Source organism: Muntiacus reevesi, chromosome 14, assembly GCF_963930625.1.
Source record: "Muntiacus reevesi chromosome 14, mMunRee1.1, whole genome shotgun sequence".
Lineage (NCBI taxonomy): Eukaryota > Metazoa > Chordata > Mammalia > Artiodactyla > Cervidae > Muntiacus > Muntiacus reevesi.
The window spans coordinates 30,262,118-30,285,942 of record NC_089262.1 but is presented as its reverse complement, the minus strand read 5'-3'; the positions used below and the strand labels follow the sequence as shown (position 1 = coordinate 30,285,942).

General features: G+C 44.6%; 1 protein-coding gene across 7 annotated transcripts in view; it reads right to left on the bottom strand.

Annotated features, from left to right (window-relative positions):
* Window positions 1–23,825, bottom strand: part of RAI14 (retinoic acid induced 14) — a 159,271-nt gene that overhangs the window by 49,097 nt on the left and 86,349 nt on the right. For all 7 annotated transcript variants that reach the window (XM_065905615.1, XM_065905618.1, XM_065905619.1 and 4 more), the window contains one exon: window positions 14,556–14,686. In XM_065905615.1, coding sequence (XP_065761687.1) covers window positions 14,556–14,686 — 131 coding nt within the window. The remainder of the gene's footprint in view (window positions 1–14,555; window positions 14,687–23,825) is intronic.

Here is a 23,825-nt window from a genome sequence, read left to right as displayed (position 1 = left end):
CTGCAAATACCAAGCTCTTGTGCCCAGAACCCATGCCCCACACCTAAAGAAGCCACTGCAATGAGAAGCCCATGCACTGCAATAAAGAGTAGCCAAAATCCGCACACAGCAACAAAGACCCAGAGCAGCCAAATATAAAAATAAATAAAAAGTTAAAAAATATTTTTAAAAGCTGTTTATCTATTGAAATACCATGCCCCTGTAACTCATTACATCCCCTAACAAGGCTCTGGAAGGAATAATTATCATCATCCCATTTTACAGAGGAGGAAGCTGAGGCACAGAGAAGTCCAGTGAACTTGCACAAAGTCCCAGAACCAGTAAGTAGGGGAGCCTGAATTCTGACCTTGGTGTTCTGCCTCCAGAGTAGGCCCTTCATCACCACGCTGAGAAACCACAGTACTTGTTAGATCTGTCTGCAAACTATGAAACACCACATAATACAACTTACTGGCTGTGCCACTCTTAAAGAAACAAAGTTTAAATTAAAATAACTGGAAATATTTGGCCAAAAGGCAAATACAGGCTTCTTACTGGGGCAGATGAGGGTTGCCCGTGATCTCAAATGAAAAGGAATGTATCCAATTGCCACAGCACACAGAGCCCAAAACAGAGGCTTCATTTCCTTCAGAATCACTCAGCAAGTTGTGCAAACTTTCTCAAATTCAAAACCTTGGGACAAGGCCATGATATTCTTCAAGGCCCTTAACCCGAAGGAGATTTGAAACTGCTGCTATTCAAAAGCCTGGGAGTGATGGCCGGGAAGGTTCCTTCTATCTTGTAGAGCTATTACCAGCACAATTCTTTTGGTTCCTGTTTGCCAGCTGAAGCATATATTTGGAGGAAACACAAACTCACATGGCTACTTTCAGAAGACCTAGATTGTTAATGCATGTTCATTCACAGATTTCATTCAAACTCTTTCTTGAATGAAGGATTTCACTCCCAACTTTCTTTCTTCACAAGCAACACAGCTCCCGATCCCAAAGAGCTGGCCAGCCTAGTGAGGTCAGGAATGCAACAGGCTGGCCACCTCCAGCAACTCTCTAGTCCTGTCCACTGTTTCTGCAATCAATTTTTCATACCCGAAGTCAAGCTATAGAAAATGACCATACACCAAACCTTACTAGCACCATCAGACACACCCAGAATCCCAGCGAGTTAGAAGATTGAGAAGAATAAACTGGTCTAACATTTCACTTCATAGATGAAGTCACTGAGGCTCAGAGAGGTTGAAAGTAGTGAAAGTGTCAGTCGCTCAGCCGTTACTGACTCTGTGTGCCTGTAGCCTGGACTGTAGCCTGTCAGGCCCCTCTGTCCATGGAAGTCAGATTCCTCTGCCCATGGAACTCTCCAGGCAAGAATACAGGAGTGTCATTCCCTTCTCCAGGGATCTTCGTGACCCGGGGATCAAACCCAGGTCTCCTGCATTGCAGGTGAATTCTCTACCCGTTTTCTGAGCCACCAGGGAAGAGAGGTTAGGGGAATGTGGAAAAGATCAGGACTTGAGTTCACTGCCCTGACCCTAATAGCAGTTCCTCCCTGCTAAGCCCACATCTCCCTTCTTTCTTTTTAAAGCTCTTTATTTCCAAAAGAGGAGTAACAATGGTCAGTAAGACTCAGAAATACTTCACAACAATAACCAGCTTTTCCTTTTCTTATTTATATTGTTATTTCACAATAATAACTAGCTTTTCAGAGTTGGACTATAAAGAGAGCTGAGCACCAAAGAATTAATGCTTTTGAACTGTGGTGTTAGAGAAGACTCTTGAGAGTCCCTTGGACTGCAAGGAGATCCAATCAGTCCATCCTAAAGGAAACCAGTCCTGAATATTCATTGGAGGGACTGATGCTAAAGCTGAAGCTCCAATCCTTTGGCCACCTGATGTGAAGAATTGACTCCTTGGAAAAGACCCTGATGCTGGGAAAGATTGAAGGTGGGAGAAGGGGACGACAGAGAATGAGATGGTTGGATGGTATCACCGACTCGATGGACATGAGCTTGAGTAAGCTCCGGGAGGTGGTGATGGACAGAGAAGCCTGGCGTGCTGTGGTCCATGGGGTCGCAAAGAGTTGGACACGACTGAGTGACTGAACTGAATGAGAACATCAGCATTTCCCCAAATTGCCTATACTTTAATTGCATTCCTTTTGTAAGGCATCTTTCTGGAGGGGGAGAAAATATTAGATCATGTGAGTAAGGGAAATTAAGGTTTAACCCAAAATCTTCCCGTGGCCCACCAGGTTCTATATGAGGGGCTACTAGCTTCCACTGTGATCTCACCTTCTAGTTCATTTCCTGTTCACTGAGCACATCAAGCACCCCCCTACCTCAGAGCATCTATCCAGCTGTTCCCTCCACTAGGACAGTTCTAGAAAAGTGCATGGCTTGCACCTCATTCCAATTCAGGAATCTGCTCAAATGAAGGTGTCTGCTCAGAGAGGTCTTTCTTAACCAGGTTTATTCACAGTGGCCCCAGCTGCTGCTTTTTTTTTTTTCAGTGCACCTGAAATTATGTTAAAGAGGCATGTGATTACTGTCTAACTGCCCTGTTAGAACACACCTTCCATGATGACAGAGATTTTGTCTAGTCTATTGCAATTTTCCTAGCAGAGAGATGTGATCTGGGGTGGGGGGTGGGGGTAATGCAGGTTTCAGTTTTGAATCTGTCTATCTGAAGTTTCTATTTTGTGTTTCACTAAACCAAGGGACAGGCTTCCCTGGTGGCTCAGTGGTAAAGAATCTGCCTCCAATGCAGGGGACTCGAGTTCAACTCCTGGGTTGGGAAGATTCCCTGGAGAAGGGAATGGCAACTCATTCCAGTACTCTTGCCTGAGAAATCCCATGGACTGAGCAGCCTGGGGGGGGGGTGTGGGGGTCACAGTCCATGGGCTCACAAAGAGGACTTAGTGACTAAAAAAACAACAAACCAAGGTACACCTATAAACTGGCATGACCATGTTTTTTTCAGGTGGTAAGTTTTTAAGAGAGAATTTGTGTTATGTTACCGACTCTGCTTCCCAACATCATATCACACAGTGTGCCCCCTGGACCAGCAGTCTTAGCATCAGGAGGGGGGGGGTTGTTAGAAATGCAGATTCTTAGGATCTTGCTCAGACTCAGGGAAGAAGCCTAGCAACCTGTATTTCAACAAACCCCCTAGGTGATTCTGAAACATGTCCAATTTTTAGGACCACTAGCATTGTAGGCAGGAGCAGGAACTAAAAGCCAGCATTCTTTGGTTCTGGTCTTAATTATGCAATCTCCAAGTATGAGACAATGAAGTCACCCACATTCGTCAGCTTTAGTTTACTCACCTGGTCCATATGACCACTGAAGCCTTTTACAGCTCTAAAGTCTGTGATTCCAACCCAGCCTACCACGAATTTCATGGGACTTATTTGCTGCAACACCTAAATTCTAATGAGGTCACTGAGCCTCAAATGAGGCTTAGCATACACCAAATATTTCAGTGGGACAATCCTTAATCCTTAGGCCAGGATTTCCGTTTCAGATTATAATCTGAGGGAAAGGAAGGCATCCCTGTCTAACAGTTTCTAGTCAAAAAAGCCTTGAAAAACTATTGTCTTCTAGCAGGGATCAACTCCACAGGCCCAAGAGAAATCGCCTCAGGCAGAGAAGTAGTAGGCCTGCCTGTGTTTCAGCTATTTCAAAGGTAGATGCAACAGTGACTCTGATCACTGCTTCTATCAGTAACTGAGGTGGCAGACAGTTTGAAAAATGGAAACACAGGTTGCCTTCTCCTGGTAAACATTTCAGGTAGATATAATAAAAGGTGACTGGCATAAAATAAATAAAGACAGGATTATTGTTGTTAAGTGCCCATAATGTGCTAATAGAGTCAGCCATGCTTCTTCTCAGGACAGAGGTCTCCTAGTGACAGGAGGAGGAGACGCTGAGATGAAAGATCACATACCCAGAGATAAGAAATCCCAAGACACTTAAGCTGAACATTGGCTGTTTTTCTTCAGGACTGTTTGGTTTCACAAATGCAGCCTGAAAGTAGTACTTGGGAAATATGAAATCTTCCTTAGGGCAAATGATTTCTCTCTTATATTCACGATCAATGCAAAGAAATAGAGGAAAACAATAGAATGGGAAAGACTAGAGAGCTCTTCAAGAAAATTAGAGATACCAAGGGAACATTTCATGCAAAAATGGGCTCAATAAAGGATAGAAATGGTATGGACCTAACAGAAACAGAAGATATTAAGAAGAAGTGGCAAGAATACACAGAAGAACTATACAAAAAGATCTTCACGACCCAGATAACCACGACAGTGTGATCACTCACCTAGAGCCAGACATCCTGGAATGTGAAGTCAGGTGGGCCTTAGGAAGCATCACTATGAACAAAGCTAGTGGAAGTGATGGAATTCCAGTTGAGCTATTTCAAATCCTAAAAGATGATGCTGTGAAAGTGTTGCACTCAATATGCCAGCAAATTTGGAAAACTCAGCAGTGGCCACAGGACTGAAAAAGGTCAGTTTTCTTTCTAATCCCAAAGAAAGGCAATGCCAAAGAATGTTCAAACTACCACATAATTGCACTCATCTCACATGATAGCAGAGTAATGCTCAAAATTTTCCAAACCAGACTTCAACAATATGTGAACCGTGAACTTCCAGATGTACAAGCTGGATTTAGAAAAGGCAGAGGAACCAGAGATCGAATTGCCAACATCTGCTGGATCATCGAAAAGGCAAGAGAATACCAGGAAAAAAATCTACTTATACTTTATTGATTACACCAAAGTCTTTGACTATGTAGGTCACAACAAACTGTGTAAAATTCTTCAAGAGATGGGAATACCAGACCACCTTACCTGCCTCCTAAGAAATCTGTATGCAGGTCAAGAAGCAACAGTTAGAACTGGACATGGAATAACAGACTGGTTCCAGATTGGGAAAGGAGTACGTCAAGGCTGTATATTGTCACCCTGATTATTTAACTTATATGCAGAGTACATCATGAGAAACGCTGGGCTGGAGGAAGCACAAGCTGGAATCAAGATGGCCGGCAGAAATATCAATAACCTCAGATGTGCAGATGACATCACCCTTATGGCAGAAAGTGAAGAAGAACTAAAGAGCCTCTTGATGAAAGTGAAAGAGGAGAGTGAAAAAGTTGGCTTAAAGCTCAACATTCAAAAAACTAAGATCATGGCATCCGGTCCTATCACTTCATGGCAAATCGATGGGGAAACAATGGAAACAGTGACAGACTTTATTTTCTTGGGCTCCAAAATCACTGCAGATGGTGACTGCAGCCATGAAATTAAAAGACACTTGCTCCTTTGGAAGAAAATCTATGACCAACCTAGACAGCATATTAAAAAGCAGAGATATTACTTCGCCAACAAACCTCCGTCTAGTCAAAGCTATGGTTTTTCCGGTAGTCATGTATGGATGTGAGAGTTGGACCATAAAGAAAGCTAAGTGCCAAAGAATTGATGCTTTTGAAGTGTGGTGTTGGGGAAGACTCTTGAGAGTCCCTTGGACTGCAAGGAGATCCAACCAGTCAATCCTAAAGGAAATCAGTCCTGAATATTCATTGGAAGGACTGATGCTGAAGCTGAAACTCCAATCCTTTGGCCACCTGATGTGAAGAACTGACTCATTTTAAAAGATCCTGAATGCTGGGAAAGATTGAAGGCAGAACGCGAAGGGGACGACACAGGATGAGATGGTTGGTTGGCATCACTGACTTGATGGACATGAGTTTGAGCAAGCTCCGGGAGTTGGTGATGGACAGGGAAGCCTGGTGTGCTGCAGTTCATGGGGTCGCAAAGAGTCAGACATGACTGAGTGACTGAACTGAACTGATTCATGAGCCCCAGACTCTACTACCCAGAATGGGTGATTTGTACCAATTCCCAAACCTTTCTGACCCATACTTTTCTCTTCACAAATTACTCCAGGGTGATTGAGAGCATCAGATGAGAAACACCGGGGGAAACTGACATGATCTTTCTAATGGGTGAAAGATCAACCATCTGTTGACTGCAGGACACATATGAAAGTCCCCAGCCCAGTGTTGGGTACTCAATATTAACATGATCAATAACAATTGTCTGTTGTGTAATATAAGTACATAGGTAAACAAGACCCATCAAGTTCTAGGTGGTTTAAGAGAGGTAGTGGCTGAGGTCAAGCTCATCCCTGTTGGAAATTAGAAAGGACTTTATGAAAGAGGGCAAACTGGACCTTGAATGACTCTGCTGCCTGAATGGTGGTGGTGGCAGTGGAGGCCTTTTGTAAAGTGTAAGTTTCAGGGATGCAGGCAAGGAAGCAGGAGTATTTCTAAAGGACAGGCATGTGTTGAGTGATGTCATGTGCCTCAACCCTTGAACTGTCTGGTGGCTGCCAGCGTGAGAACCTCCTGCCCCAGGTGCCCCCTCCTCCTGCGAGGTTACTCTGGATGGAGGTCAAGGCCTGCGTGTGCTGCCGGCCACGCCCACCCGCCCCGGCTCCGCCCTCTATCACAACTCCGTTTCCCAGGCTCTCCTGACCTCTGCATGTGGTGGCAGGTCTCGCCCCTGAGGCAAAGCCAGATTGCTGCAACCCTGGGCAACAATAAGCCATCTGAGTGTCTAAAATCCTTCCTTTTCAATATACTTAATCCAGCTTTGCAAATGAAAAAAATCCTGTGACCCCACCAATATTTTAATCACAGTAGTTCTTAATCCCCATATCTATTCTCATCAATTTGCACCACTTCCCTGGTTACAAGTCTTCCTTCCAGAGCACAGTTTTGCAACATGATCTGTTCAGCTTTAACCCATGACACTATTTCCCTATAAAAACCTTGTGAATTATATAACTTTAACACAATTTACTTTATGACAAAATTTATCTTTCCTTTTAATTTTACTCTGTGCACAAGCATGATATATACATATATGTGTGGATGGGCTTCCCTGGTAGCTCAGACAGTAAAGAATCCGCCTGCAATGTGGGAGACTGGTTTCAATCCCTGGGTAGGGAGGATCCCCTGGAGGAGGGCATGGCAACCCACTCTAGTATTCTTGCCTGGAGAATCCCCATGGACAGAGGAGCCTGGCGGGCTACCGTTCATTGGGTCACACAAAAAGTTGGACATGAATGAGCAACTAAACACACATACACACACACGTCTATCTGGGCTAGAAAACATTTCACCTGGGCTCCGTGGGCCTTCCCCAGTCCCCCTGTAACCTGTCATGAGGGAAAACCTGTGGGAAGCTTTGGGCTATAAAGCCTAGGGTCTCAATGCAGAGTGACCAGCACCATGGTCCTCAGTTTGGGCTGACCATTCAAGACACCTGTGTGCTTAAACAACCCCTTGCCCAGACTGCACCCCATAGGAATTAAACACAGGCAGCTCTGAGGGTGATGCCCAGCACTTCTCAAAGCTGTCCAGGAAGCTTCTAATGGGAGTCAGGCTGAGAACCACGGATCTAGTTGTCAAGTGGGTCCCTGACCTTGAAGTGCTGTGATAAGCTCTGGAGGAAGGGAAGGAAATAATGACCATGGCACTGTTTCTCTTTTCCATTTGGGATGGCCTCTATTCACACGGTTACCACTTCCTCTGTCCCCACCTACATCCTCCCAATCCACCCTCTCAGGGCCACCTTGCATCACAGGAAGCATTCCTTCACCACTCCAGTGCATCACCACCTCTTCCCATCTTGAACCCCTTACAGTTAGTATGTTACGATTTAGCACTTAATTATTCTCCAGTACTTCCATTGGTCTTATCTTCTCAGCCAGATGCTGTGCATCTTGTAGGCAAGGACCATATTTTCTCCTTTTTTTTTTTTTTTTTTGTTATGTGCTTATGAATGATTTTGGAGCACTTTAATACCTCCCAACTGGAAGCAAACATTTGGGTACATTTGCAAGACAGGAACAGACATTATGTCACTTTCAAAAATGCACTTGACCAGAAGCAGAGTAGATATGCTATAAAGAAATTATAGCTTTCAGTTCATCCCTCTGCCAGATATTAACAGGATTTAGACAAAACACAGGGTGGTTTTGGCTGGAAGGCGATTTTGAAGAGAAGGAGGCTGCAATTACACATAAAGTATACTGCAGTTTTAGGTAAATGAATTTGAGAGCTGTGAGAGAAGGCAACCAGGTGGTATGACTTGATTTCCAAGGGTTTTCAGTCTTGGAAATCTCTTGGTTTTCTCTTCCAGAAAACAGGAAGAGTCAGAAATACAACAAGCCACCCGCCAGAGAAGCCCCCTCTCATACTGATCTGCAAAATTCAAGGACTATCTCCTCTATTTTACATGTAAGTGCCACCGAGTCATCTAAAAATACTTGCACAAGTTCTTGTTTTCAAAGCCAAAAAGATCAGGTTTTTGAAAGGTGGGCTAAACATGGATGCAGACAACATATATATATATATATATATACACACACACACACACACACATATATATATATATATTTGTCTCTATACACACACGGCTGGGTGGTATTTCTTCAAATACCACAGTCCCAGCAGTGATTTTATTTAGTCTGGTTGTTCCTAAAACAAACACACATAACTTTAATTAAACGCACATCCAAACGTAGGGGAAACCATCTTGAAACAATTAGCTTGCTCTATGGTGAGAGGTTTTAGGGCAATGGCATCTCCCCCTTCCTCACCTCCACCGTGGAAAGAGAACAGATGGGCTGAGGGAAGCCAAGCTTGACTCCATAAACACAGCCCACGGCTGAAACTCTCTGCCCGGCTCTATTTTGTTCTCTTCTGACCCAAGACATCACCCTGCTTCTACTCTCTGTGAAATGAATTTCAGTTATTCGATCACTTCCACCCCCTTTTTTAACCCCTTTTAGATCAGTTTTAGAGGAAGAAAAATGTCAGACAAGGTTTCTTATCTCTCCCTAAAGGAAGTATTCCAGGAAGAACTGAATAGTCTGAAGAATTACTAAACCACCCATCTGGTTATTGACCTTGGGTTATGGAAGCTTCTGGAGAATGTCAACCGAGATGGCTGCCTCATTCTTGGGACTTTCTGGGTCGTCTGATTCTCTAGGTAGTGAGGGCTGAGTTTGTCTCTACTGAAGTTGCACTGGAAGCTGGGAGAGACATGTGTCAGGTTGTGATGTTCACCAGGACAGTTTTTTTCCTCTTGAGCCCCAAGTTAGTTCATCCCTAACAACTTTACCCATGAGATAGTACCAGCAAAAAGTGTTTTCTCCATTAGAACCAGGCTGAAAAGTTCACTTCCACAAATAGCAGTCAAGTGCCTCTGATAAACCTGGAACAGTGGGAAAGATGAACACCACCACTGAAATCATAGGATCCCTGTCCTCAGAGAGCTTCCATGTTGTAAGGGATTTGAATCATTCAGAAAACACAGATTTTAGGGGCTTCCCTAGCAATCCAGTGGTTAGGACTCTGCACTCCCAATGCAAGAGGCACAGGTTCAATCCCTGGTCAGGGAAGTAATATCCTGCATCCACATGGCATGGCCAAAAAAAAATACAGATCATATTTAAGTTGGAGAGACTTTTCTACATCAAGTTTTTCAATCAAGATTCTAGTATTTCAAAGAGAAGACAAAGGACTGAGAATATTAGGGAGGAAGGCATTCTGGACTAGAGAACCTGGGGCAAACGCCTAGATGGTCTCAGGAGACGAAAGCAGAGAGCAGACAGTGCCACCTCCAGCAGAAGAAACGAGTAAGAAAACAGCAAAACAAGGACAGGGCCACTAGGAGGCCCTTGAAAGCCAAAGTCAGGATCCAGGCTGTTAGGCAATAGGAAAACACTGTGCATCACTGAGCGAGATAACAAAATGGGTTATCACAAAAGCTCACTAGAAGATAGGCCTCCAAATTCAGTTTGATATGGAGGTGTGCATAAATCAAAGTGTAAACCCTAATGAGTGGGCATAGAATGAGGCCAAGTCCTGTCAAGGACCTAACTTCCAGGTATGTGATCTAGTCTTACCCTTTGGAGACAAATGCAAAACATTCTATACACACCCTCCAACAAAGGCAGGCCCTGCAAGCTCCAAGGGGCTGATGGAGCCAGAGTTCTTGAGGGAGGAACATTGTGCACTGGCCTGCCCAGAATTCAGAACAGCTCCTAGGGAGTTCCCCATTCCCCTGACACCAAACCCAATGCACGCAGAAAAAACAGAAACAAGGACAGCAAAGTCTCCATAGCTTGAGGGACATGCACATACACTCAGGCAGGAATGCACAGATTAGACTAACCCAAAGCCAGAAGTGCAGACTTGCAAGGTAAGAATGCTGAAACCAAGGGAACAATGCTGCTTGGGGTTCACTATTATGGCAGACACTTGGCCTTGCAGAATTACATGGTACCAAAGGGACGGGCTTTCCTGGTGGCTCAGACAGTAAAGAATCTGCCTGCAGTTCAAGAGACCCGGGTTTCATCTCTGGGTCAGGAAGATCCCCTGGAGAAGAGAACAGCTACTCACTCCAGTATTCTTGCCTGGAGAATACCATGGACAGAGGAGCCTGGAGGGCTACCATTCATGGGGTCGCAGAGTCAGTCACAACTAAGCGACTAACACACACAGAGACAAAGGGACAAGAGAGAGGATTTCTACCCCACAGCAACCCAGCTTCCTTCTCAACACTAAGACCATTAGATTTGAAAGAAAATATGAAGCCAGATAGATTTAATTCTATGGTGGCTTTGAAAACTAAATTCTTACTGTTTTCAGTTAATAACTTTAAAAATCAAAAGGAACAGTCCAACCAGAAAAGTTTAATGTTAGCGGATGATGTCTTATGAAAAATCTTGCACGGAAAAATTAATTATCTCCTCTCTTCCTTTTGCATAGTGTCTCTCTAGTTTTCTACCTAGGTGTCACTGAAGGGGAAAATGGTGGCTTGTAAGTGCAAAGGCAGAGATATTAGAAATGGTTCATGGTTAATTTAGGGAGAGATGTGTCACATGGACCTTAGTTTTATCATCTTTTAAATGGAGGTGGTGATTTTTTTTTATAACTGCTGTGTGCATTTCTAGTTGAAAAGAACAGAATGAACTGATTCATGCTACAATAAGGATGAACCTTGAAAACATTAATCTGAAAGAAGCCAGAGACAAAGGGCCTCGTATGGTATTATTGCGTTTATATGAAATATCTAGAAAAGGCTGATTCATAAAGACAGAAAGCAGATTAGTGGTCGCCAGGAAGAGTGGGAGGGGAAGTTAAGGAGTGTCACTGTTTAATTGGTGTGGGTTTCCTTTTGGGGTAATGAAAAATTTCTGGAACTGGATGATGATGATGGTTGTACAACACTGTGAATGTACTTAATGCCACTGAAATGGATACTTTAATGGTTAAACTGGTAAGTTTTATGATGTGTATATTTTATAATTAAAAAAGAGAGAGAAGAGAAAATAAATCTGACCATCTGTTCTACACATAATGAATATCTTATTAACAAAAGGCACAGATTGATCAAGGTGATCATAATTATGGCAAAGCTGCTAATCTTTCTTTTTTTTAAAGTGAGTATTGTCTTGGACAAAACTATCACGAACACTTCCCTTCCCTTTCTCTGGGGTAGATATAAAGGTTGTCTTGTGCAGACATCTGCAGAGCCAGAATGGGATGAGGAGGAGCCTAGAAAGCTGTATGGTGATACACAGAGTAATACAAACTGCAAAAAATCTCAGGACAGCCTTTGGAGGGTGGCCTCTGCCACTGTAGTTCCGAGAACATGAACTCCAAATATAGCATCACAAGAAAAGGTTAATTAACTCATCCAACACATATTTATTGACTATCTACTATAGGACTTCCCTGGCGGTCCAATGGTTAAGAATTGGCCAATGCAGCGTTCGAACCCTGGTCCGGGAAGATCCCACATGCCAGAAGAACTAAGCCCCTGTACCACAACTACTGAGTCTGTGCTCTAGAGTCTGTGAGCCACAACTTCTGAGCCCATGCATCTAGAGCCCGTACTCCACAAGACAAACCACAATGAAAAGCACATGTACCACAACGGAAAGTGGTCTCTGCTCGCCACGAGAGAAAGTCTGTGCAGCAGTGAAGATCCTGTGCAGCCAAAAATAAATAAAATTATTTTTAAAAGAATACTATAAGCCAAGCCGCTGGCTAGATAATTCCAGCTGGGAACTGTAAGGTCACAGTCCCTTCCAGCAAGGAAATTATAGTCTAGAGTGCAAGAGACGTAAGAACTAACAGTTACATAAGGCTGAGTAGGCAACTGATGCAACAAAACATTAGCCAACACCCAAAGCCAGCCTACTACCCCAACGAGCAAGTCAGGGCTCCCAGGGATATGGCCTTGTGCCCACACCTGAGACAGCCCTCTGCCAAGAAGGAAGTCAAGCTGAGACGGGGGGGGTGGGGGGGGTGGAGTTCAACTTAGGGTGGCTGGCCGAAGGGACAAGCCCATCTCCTACAGAACCAGACCCTGACCTGTGTGAGAACGTGTACCCTCTCTTCTTTATGTGCTGGCTAGCCTGGTTCCTACAGAAAACTTAGCCCCTTGAGCTTCCTTGTGGCTCCCAATCAACAGAGTTGGGGTCTCCTCTATGGGATCACCCTTTTCAATGGGTACTGGGAAGAGGGGTTAATTTGGGGCTTCCCAGGTGGTGCTAGTGGTAAAGAACATGCCCGCAAATGTAAGAGACATAAGAGATGTGGGTTTGATCCCTGGGTCAGGAAGATCTCCTGGAAGAGGGCCTGGCAACCCACTCCCATATTCTTGCCTGGAGAATCCCACGGACAGAGGAGCCTGGTGGGCTACAGTCCATGGGGTCGCCAAGAGTCGGACACGAGTGAAGCAACTTAGCATGTAGCATAGTACTAAAATGGGACAATTTTCCCTGACAATTTGCCACTTATTCTTGATACCTCTGCTTCAATCTACACTCAATTTGGAGTGTAGACTCAAACCATTCTGGAGAATGTTCCCTCTGGTTGAATCTACATGGGATACTTTTAAAAATATGGATTCCTGGTCCTCTGCCTAGACCAAATGATTCAGAACATCAGGGTGGGTGTGGCATCCATATTTTAAAAAGCATCCCAGGGTGGATTTCCCTGGCAGTCTTGTGGTTAAGAATCCGCCTTCCAATGCAAGGGACATGAGTTTAACCCCTGGTCGGGGAACTAAGATCCCACAGGAGGTGCAGCAGGACCAAAAACGAAGTTGAAAAAAAAATAAAAGCACCCCAGGAGGGTCTAATGCCAGAGGTGCCAGAATTGAGCAACACTAATCTGGAACAAGAAAGGAAGGGAGCCGGCTTTATCAAATACTTACTACTGTGGGCCGAGCACTGTGCAGCTTTTTACACCTGGCATCTATGGCTCCAGGTGCCCCTCCTTCATCCTTTTAGAGGTGTTCTGGCCATGAGCGTTATCGCCCCTCGCAAAGGCACTCAACCTTGCAGGGTCAGGAGACCAGGAATAGATACCCCAGTGTCCTTACCCCTTGGGTGGGACAACTCTGAACATACTTTAAACCTGGGGTAAGCAAACTAGTTAAAATGTTAGGCTTTGTGGGCCACACAGTCCTTGTCTTAAGACTCAGATCTGCCTTTGCAGTGCAGAGGCAGCCGCGAACAAGGCTGAATGAATAGGCGTGGCTGCGTTCCAACAACACCCGATTTACAAAGGCAGACAGTTGAGCCACAGTTGGCCAACCCCTACTCTAAGTCTAGACAGATTCCCAGAGGTCCTTAATGGGAATGAGTCTCAGTTGCTCATAGCAGTGACCTGTCAATAACATGCTATAGAGGCTTCATTTCCTTACTGTCCACTTGCTGAGATCATGGGCTATAAAAACTTCTTACACTCAAATCCACACCTCACAGCCTGCTTCTGGGGTCACCCAACCAAGGTCAGTATCTTTTATTCTCATAACTACCCTAGAAGCTGAATACTGTCATCTCCACTATACAGTGAAGAAATTGAGGTGCGAGGACTACACAATCCTAGCTGATAAAAGTCCAGATTAGAAATCTAAGTCAATAACCTCTCTGTAAGATGACCGAAGTAAGGAAGGACAGAGGATGAGATGGTTGGATGGCATCACTGACTCAACAGACATGAGTTTGAGCAAGCTCTGGGAGATGGTGAAGGACGGGGAAGCCTGGCGTGCTGCAGTCCACGGGGTCACAGAGTTGGACACGACTGAGCAACTGAACAACAAATACTATAAATAATAAGGTTTCAAGGTTATGAAAAAATAAAACTTTCTCTTTTACGCTGTTTCTAATCTGGGATCGGATTCATTTCCCATCTATCAGTTAGCTGGTTACAAGGCTGGTGCTATTTGTTCTCTGGCAAAATCTTTGGTTACACCAGGAACAAATGTAACCATTCAAGGCAAAACTCAAACTTGAAACTTGGAGAGAGAGGAACTAGATGGAAATATCCTCTTATATATTTTAACAAGGGGTGAGCGGTGGGAGTAGCACTAGATGCACTTGCAAAGTTTCCCCAGGGACCCTGAGAACTTCAGAGAACAAGCTGAGAACCCAGAAGCGGCTGTCAGAAGCCAATCTCTCTAACTTACGCAGTCTTGCCCTCGCTGTCATGCTTGGTGGCGCTGGCCCCCTTCTTGCCCAGCAGCGAGGCCACCTTCTCGGCATCTCCATTCTCCACGGCCTGCAGCAGTCGGTCATCGTTCTTGTTCCACTCGTTGGTCTGTGGGGCAAAGCGGATACGCAAAGCCAGTAAGCGAGAGCAGCCACGGCTATCCTGCCGCTAAGATCCCGAACCTCCCGGCTCTCCACCCTCCCCATCACTCAAAGGAGAACCTGCCCCGCAGTGGGCAACTTTAAAAATACCTTTCCCTTCACCATGGAGACACCCAAAAGGACTGGTTTCCCAAAAGAAAACATCCACAGTTCAATGAAATAGCGACCGGTCACCAAACTCTGAAACAAAGCAACTTCTTTCAACTGAAATGGGGAAGATGAAGCAACTTTCAAAGACCAAGAGGCCAGTTTACACATTAGCTTATTTGCGGCTAAACTTGACAGCTGGCACAGCAGAACACTGACCTTTGACCTGGTCCACAGCTCACTGGACCCATAAGGGGACAGGACCAAGCGGCCACCAGCCCAAGGCAGCCTGAGGATTGACACACGCGACCCCCCGTCTGCTTTCACTGTCACTGCTCCTGGCCAGTTTACTGCAGTTTTGAGTCGTATGCTGGTTTAAAGTAGTTGTCTAGGCTTCCAACTCAGCAGAATCTCACCAGAAACAAAACTTCCTCCTGAACGAGCTATTACACATCAAATGGCCCTGAGCAAAGTGTCCACCACCACGGACCCTCAGCCCCGAGAGAATAATTCTGCAAATGGCAGTAACAGGAAAGCTTTCGGTGACACAAAAACTAATTTCTAATCTTATTAAGGGATAGAGAAGATCTTGATATCAGAGCAAAAAGAGCCTTGAGTACTAAGAAATGCCCAACATGAAAGGGCAGCAGTGAGCCACTGCAGATTTTAGAGCGGAGAACAAACTCGTGATGGCAGAAAAGTCAACAGGAGGTGTGTGGGGCACGCAGGGTTCACAGAGGAGGAAAAGACCCTGGGACACCTCGAAGGCCCTGGGAAACTGCAAGCCCAGCCTGCTTTCCAGACACACCCCCATCACACCCCTGCTAAGCCTACTTTCTGGCGCCTCCAGGGATGGACACCTCTGCCCTGAAAGGGAATCTTCCTCTCTCCCCAACACTTTCTACAGACAGGTCTCTAGGGCTGGCTGCTTCCCTGTGACCCTGAAAATAAGAATCACCAGGCAATTCATGTTAAAGACCACTTCCAGGAAAATGTAGAGGAGACACTGGAGATTTAAAAGTAACAAGAGGGAATCTTTTAAAGGACTGCAGTCTTCCATGAGCTCAGGACAATTTGCATCTCTCTGCACTCATGGAACCAGAAAACTCAGTAAGACTGTGCCTCTCTTAGAGCAAGGGTGGGGCCAGCAGATGGCCCCAGCACTCCCTCCAACCCTAGCCTAGAGGCAGGGCTTTCGGGAAAGCCACAGGCCATGGAAAAGGTAACCCAGGGCTTAAGTCAGAAGTTCGCTTCTCTGCGAGTTTCAGGGCTGGATATCTTCCATTTCTCAGGACATTCTCCTTTCCCCATGAAAGAGAAGTCCTCCTTCTCCTTGCCATCACTGAGTCCAAGAACACAGGGACAGGGAAGTAGGTCTGAATGAAAATCATACATCTGTCCTCTAGGCTGCATGAAGTCCAGAACACCAGAGGGGTACTTACATGCTTCAGATATTAAGACACCTGAAAAAAAAAAAAAAAAAAACCCTGTGTATGTCTCAGTTTCCCAAGGCTTTGAACTGAACAATCACTGTCCTTGCTCTAAAATTTAAAAGGTTTAATCTAGAAAATGTCCAAAGCCAAACTCTGCTAAGAATTATTCTAGAATTGCATAGTCTATGATGATGGCAATGTTCTACATCTGCAACTGTCCCAAAACTGTAGCCACTGGGCCAGTGATTCTCAACCAGGGGTGACTGCCCCTCAAGGGACATTTGGCAATCCTGACATGTAGTTTTGATTGTCCCGACTAGGGAGTCCTACCAGCATCTGCTAGGTAGCTGGGGTGATGCTAAACACCTTACATGGTCGGGTACCCCTCTCCCCCCAACAAGCAATTATCTGGCCTCAACCACCAATCTCGCATTAGCCACATGTGGCTACTGAGCACTGAAAATGTGGCCAGTGAGACTGAGGAACTGAATTTCAAAATTTAATTTTAGATATCAAGTGCCAGTAGCTAGTGGATATCACATAGAACAGTGAAGCTCTACACAAAGGCTCTCTAAACATTGTTTAGCAAAGAAAGAACGTGTCTAGGCCAAATTATCCACCATTCTCCTACAATTTACTCACAGAGAAGACACTGGTTTTATCTTTTATTACAAATCAAGTTTCCTGAGACTCCCCTGGTGATCTAGTGGTTAAGACTCCACACTTTCAAGGCAGGGGGCGTGGGTTTGATCCCCGGTCAGAGAACTAGAATCCCACATGCCACATGGCATGGCCAAAAAAAAAATAAAAATAGTAATATAAATTCACGTCTTAAAAAATTACTTAAAAAAACAAATCAGGCTTCCTACTGAAGGGGAACAGAACAAATACATTGCCCAAGGCACAAGTGTTTGTCAGTAGAATTGCAGGCTTTACTTAATGGCAAAATGTAGCAAACACTAAGAGAAATGGATTGCAGCTTACTTCCCTCCAGACTGCATTTTACAAGCCACAACAAAACAAAAAACGTTTACTGAAGCACATTTCCAACCAGTTATTCCTATCTACATCATCCCAACTGCTCCATTATTAGTGCTGTCTTTAAAAATCCTTCCCTAACTTAAACTCACCCAATTAAAACTGGATTGGGAAGATCAAAGGGATATTAAATCTCAGAGGACATGATTGAAAGTACTTAAGGAAAGAAAGGCCACATGAAAGGATTTTCCTTCTCAGTGCAACTAAGGCACTCTTGGTTGAGAAAAATCTGATTGCAGGGGCTCCCTAAAATTAGTTACATGTGCATCTGTTACTAGACACACATTCCTGTGCCCGACACACAGTGAGGCCCAAGAAACTGAGATGTTGGAATCTGGCACAGAGAAAGGTTTATTGCAGGGCGATGCAAGGAGAAAGGGTGGCTCATGGCCTCCCCCCAAAACTCTGAACTCCCTGAAGGTTTCAGCAAAGCATTTCTAAAGGTCAGGTGAGGAAGGGGTGTCCCAGGGTATGTGATCAGCTCCTGCACAACTCTCTGATTGGTTGATGGGTGGTGAACAGCATCTGTTCTTAGGGGCCAGAAGGTCTGGGGGCTCTGTGCTCCTGATCATCAAGTAGTTCTTCCATTTAGTTGTGGTTTTCTAGCATCTGAAAAACTCAGGAAATGTGTATGAGATACTACTATTTAGGTACTTCAGAGGGGACCCACAGCAGAGAATATGGGGCGGGGGGTGGGGGGGGGGTCTGTCCTGGGAGGCCCCATGGCGTCCTGCTCAGTTACAGAGGTACTGGGAGCATGGTCTTGCTGCAGAAGCCATGGAAGAGTTGGGCGCCCACACACATGTGCACACACTCCATACCTTGCCCCAAGCATTTCTTCTATCTGGCTATTTCTGCATTGCATCATGTATAATAAACGACACTAGAAAGTGAAGTGCCTTCCTGGGTTCTGTCTGGTATTTCTAGTGAATTATCAAACCTGGAAAAGGGGCTGTGGGAACCCTTGGACTTTACAGCTGGTCAGTGAGACATATGGTTGGCCAAGGACTTGAAACTGGCATCTGAAGTGGGGGCAATCTTGTGGGACTGAGTGTTTTAGCCTGTGGAATCAGATGTTAACTCCAGAGCATTAGTGTCAGAACTGAACTGAATTGTTGGACACCCAACTTTTGTCAGGAAAGTTGGAAAACTTTCTTCACATGAAGGACACCCCACTCTCATATCTGGTATTGTAAGCAGATAGGTTAGGGGATCCCTGGAGAAAGAAATCCAGGGACGGCTCTCTTGACAAAAGAGAAGCCACTCTGTCCTAAGCCATTTTGTGATCTGAGTCTGGCCACAGTGCTTACCCTTGAACAAGTCTCAGTAATCAGGGAAAACAAGGAATGCAGAAACAGAAAAAGGCAGTAAAACAACAGTGCAGTGACAAAGCAGAGTCCTAGTTCCTCCTCAGGGGACAGACAGAATAATAACAATACATCTTTGAGAAGGGCTTCCCCGGTGGCTCAGACGGTAAAGAATCTGCCTGCAATGCAGGAGACCTGGGTTGAGAAGAGAATGGCTACCCACTCCAATACTCTTGCCTGGAGAAGTCCACGGACAGAGGAGGCTGGCGGGCTATAGACCATGGGGTGGCAAAGAGTCAGACAAGACTGAGCAACTAACTGCCTCACATACCTGCAGGAACGAAGTCCCCCACCCAGGTGGAGGATGGAATGATGATGTTGAGCCTCCTGACTTCAATTAACTAAAGCTTGGATTCTGTTATTTTTATACCCCAATTCTATGCTGAGTTCTCCTCTGCTCAAGCCCCTGAAGGAATATGAATGCTATTGTTCAGTCATTAGGTCATGTCCAGTTCTTTGTGACTCCATGGACTGCAGCATGCCAGGCTCCTCTGTCCTCCACTATCTCCTGAAGTTTGCTCAAATTCATAAGTCAGTGATGCCATCCAATCATCTGGTCCTCTGCTGTCCTTTTCTCCTCCTGCACTCAGTCTTTCCCAGCATCAGGGTCTTTTCCAGTGGAATATGGATGTACCCTTAGCTTAAAATTTCCCCCATTTTGCTGTTGGGGAGGCACTGGTTTGGGTGAGATTCCCAGTGTTCCCTTACTTGCTTCAATAATTAATCCTTCCTTCTCCAGATCTCTGGCTTGGTTGTGTCTATTGGCTCAACACCCATGATAGGTAAAGTGTGAACTTTTGCCATAACATTCCAAAGTAATTCACTCACATTCTGGAATCGAGGAAGATTTCGGGAGCCCACCATCACATCAGCAAGTCCTCTCTCACCACTTTCCATGGAACCCCTCTCCCTTATTGGCAATCCCAATAAGGCAGGCTCAGGGCAGACTCAGCTCTGCCTCACACTGGGCTCCTGGCCCCCTTAGAACAGTGTTCTCAACCTCGTACTGGGTTACTCAAACATTAAAAATATATATATATAGATAAAAAGAAATTTTAAGCATCACATGCATAATATGTAATAAGGCTAAACATTCCATGAAACTTTTAAGTATGTAGTGGGTAGTGATATAAAATATATTTCTTATTGGGGTATCACAATAAAAAATAAATGGACATCACTGCTTCAGAGTGCAGTCAACCCATCCCTCCGCCCACAGAGGGGCAGCCTTCTAAAGCCCAGCGCACACCCTGCAGGCACTTCCAGCCTTTCCCGGTGACCTCTCTCGGCTTCTCCTCCCAAGGGCCCGCCCACTCACCTCCACTGAAGCCTGCAGTCTAGACTGGATGAAATATCACGTCCTGGCTTTTGTGCGCCAGCTCAGCATGTACTCATTTTGTCTCCAGCTCCCTCAAGGCACTGACAACAGCCTTTATTTCTTACCCCCGTGGTACCGAGTAAATGCTCAGTATCTGCTGATTTTAGTAGGAGTTTCTTCCACAATCTCTGACTTGGGAAATGTTTTTTTCATTTCTAAAACTCTTTCATCCTTTTGCAAAAAAAAACCTATTTAATCATGTTTCAGATTTTTTTTTTTTACAGAAGCTAAACAAATCCAGCTCCCTCAACTTTTCTTTCTAAGGCCAATATTCCAAGATTTTAATCATAGATACACTTCCTCCAAATTTCTTCCCAACCAAGGATCCACGCCTCATCAATTCATCAGGGTAAACCCAGTGTCTCCCAGTCACGGGGATGGTCTGGGAACTGGTTAAATACACAGACTCCCTCCAGGCCCCATCCTGGAGGTTCCAGTCTCAGTGAGCTGGGGGGTGGGGCTGGGGAGAGAGCCCTGGACTGATCCAGGTTCAATGACTGCTCTGATTGCAAGTTTGGGAACAACCGGAACCCATGCTAAGGCTAAGCAGAGAATTTACTTGGAAGAATTTTCTTCCTCCACAAAGTGTTATTAAGGACAGGGATAGGAGAAGAGAAGAATTCTTCACTTTTGTCTCATGAAAGAAAGTATTCACTTCCTACAAAAGCTTAATAAATATACTAGGCTTTCCCTAGGAGCTGCATGTGGAACCCATGTATAAGACATGTATAAAATGTTAACGAAAGCATTGCTCATAATAGGCAAAATTTACAAATAATCAAATATCCAATAACAGAAGATAAATAAATTACAATATAACCAAGCAATGGAATACAACACCGCAATGAAAGTGAACGAATTACAACTGCATGCAACAACATGGACAGACAGTTAAAACAATATTGATGAAAGTAACTTCCCTTGGGGCTCAGTTGGTAAAATTCTGCCTGCAGTGTGGGAGACCTGGCTTAGATCCCTGGGTTGGGAAGATCTCCTGGAAAAGGCTACCCACTCTAGTATTCTGGCCTGGAGAATTCCATGAGCTGTATAGTCCATGGGGTCACAAAGAGTCAGGCACAACTGAGCAACTTTCACTAGCTAACTAAGTAAGACACCAAAGAACACAACAATATGACTGTGCGTGTATAAAGATAAAAATAGGAAAAAAGGATCCATATTGTTTAACGGTACATATACATAAAGATGGCAAAACCATAAAGAAAAGCACAAGGTTACCATAGAAGTCAGGATAGTAGTTTGGGTAGAGGCATGGCATCTGATCAGAAAGGGACATCTTCTAGAGTCTGGCTCAATTTCCTGACCTGGTTATAGTGCCTCTTGCCAATGTTCACTGGGCTTCCCAGGTGATAGTGGTAGAGAACCCGTCTGTCAATGCAGGAGATGTAAGACACATGAGACACATGGGTTTGATCCCTGGGTCAGAAAGATTCCCTGGAGGAGGGCATGGCAATTCACTCCAGTATTTTTGTCTGGAGAATCCCATGAACAGAGGAGACTGGTGGGCAACAGTCCATGGGATCACAGTCAGACACAAGTGAAGTGACACAGCATGCAGCACGCACAGATGTTCACTAAAGGCTACATTCTCGTTTATTGCACTTTTCTCTATATGTGATTTATTTCACACACACACACACAGTTTAGAAAGAAGACTTGTGGTTCATTTTCTGGTCAAACCAACACCAGATCAAATGCCTTTGGAAGGTTTGCATTCTTACTTGATGTCTTCTTGTCTCTACACTGAACGGAGCCTGCTGTCAAAATACAGTTGTTAGGAGGCCACATAAACCTCCAGAAGAATCTGATAAACATATGGACTTTACTCAGAATTATGTACAAACACACAAACGTTCGCATTCAAAAAAGGGTTCTCCAGCTTAAATCCCTAACCCCAGCCCATCCACAAGCCCAAATTAAGAATTCCTGGCATAGAGAAAGACATGCTTCATATTTTTAGTGCTTCTAAGTCGAAATTCCAGCACCAAAACCTCCCATGTAGGTGGTATGGAGCAGGTTATTCACATCTGAGTCTCTCTATTCCTATCAATAAGCTGGAAGGAATTCTACCTGGTTATACAATGGAGTTGTTTAGTCGCTCAGCAACTTATGATCACGTGGACTGTAGCCCGCCAGGCTCCTCTGTCCATAGGATTTCTCCAGCCAAGAATACTGGAGTGGGTAGCCATTCCTTTCTCCAGGGGATCTTCCCAACCCAGGTGTCGAACCCATGTCTCCTGCACTGGCAGGTGGATTCTTTACCGCTCAGCCTAATATAAAGGGCCTGGCACATATAAGGCGCCAAAAAAAAAAAATGGTGATTATGATTAGGCTTGAATTAGATGATCTGCACTGTTCCATTTGTGGTTTATGCTCTGATTCTTTCAAAATGTATAAATTAGTAAGGATGGCTCACAATCCCTTCAAAGGCAGTCAACACCTTAAATTTGCAAATTTTCTACTATGCTCCTTAAAAACACACACACACACACATTTTAAAGGGCTCTAGAGAAGACATTCGCAGACATGAAATTAACTATTTTACTGACTGTGGCTCACTTCTCCAGGAGACTGTTTAAACAGACACTATTTCAACAGAGCATGCTGGGCCCCATTTGCAAGTTCAGGAAGCCATATGTTACGCTCCGGAGACATGTGTAATGTGTCAGCTATGAAGGGCAGCATGTGGGAAAGGCAGACCTTACCTTCCATGTGGGCTCCAAACATTCCTGCTAATATATCACATAGGGGATTTTCAATGGCTGGCCTGTAACTGTCCTATTCATCAAATCATTTCCAAATGACACTCACTTACTTAAGAGCTTTTCCTTCACGCTTGGCCTTTTGAAAGTCTAGCATGCCTCCTGCCAGGATAGCAGAGATCCTGTCAACCGAGTGATGAACACTGGACCTTGGCAACTGGCAGCGTCTGCCCCTGGCCAGACATGGCATCACCTTCTTTTATTTTGGTTTAATCACTGGGAACTGAAAAACCAGTGGAAACTGAGTGGTCACAGGCAGCGGGCTAGTGGGCAGGTTTGAGTTTTGGAATATACCAGCCCAAACCAAAATAATCCAGTGGCACAGAGTGATCCAGGAAGAGAAAGTTTCTTAGACTTCCTTTGGGAAAAAATGCTGAAAACCCTAAGGATCAAACACTTGCATAGCTCCTGCTGGATGGAGCTTGAACAGCCATCTGGAGAGGTCTATCTGAGAGATTATCTTTGGAAAGACAGCATTTCTCTCTCTAGTTTATGGAAAGGAGACTGTTTTGCCAAAACAATCAGTTAGGCTAAAATGAACATTAGACAAAGAGACACCGTTTTCACCACTGGGAAGGCCTCAGATTCATACCATCCGGGGAGAAAAAAAGAACACACAGCTCTCATTTTAAGAAACAGGACAAGAAGCTGACACACTTCAAGCCAGATGGTATTTTTCCCTATTGACTGTACCAGCCAGTAATTATTAGATATCTACCTTCTAGGTGTGCTAAGGTGCTTAGTCGATCAGTGGTATCTGACTCTTTGCGACCCTATGGACTGCAGCCTGCCAAGCTTCTCTATCCATGGAATTCTCTAGGCAAGAATACTGGAGTGAGTAGCCATTTCCTTCTCCAGGGGATCTTCCCCAGTCTACAGATCTTACATTCATGCATTTGTTCTTTAAATCATTCAAACTCTTTTACATGATTGGTATAGTCTTTACTGAATTTTCTACATATTGAGACAAAATATAGCAATATGAGAAATATGCCAACAATAT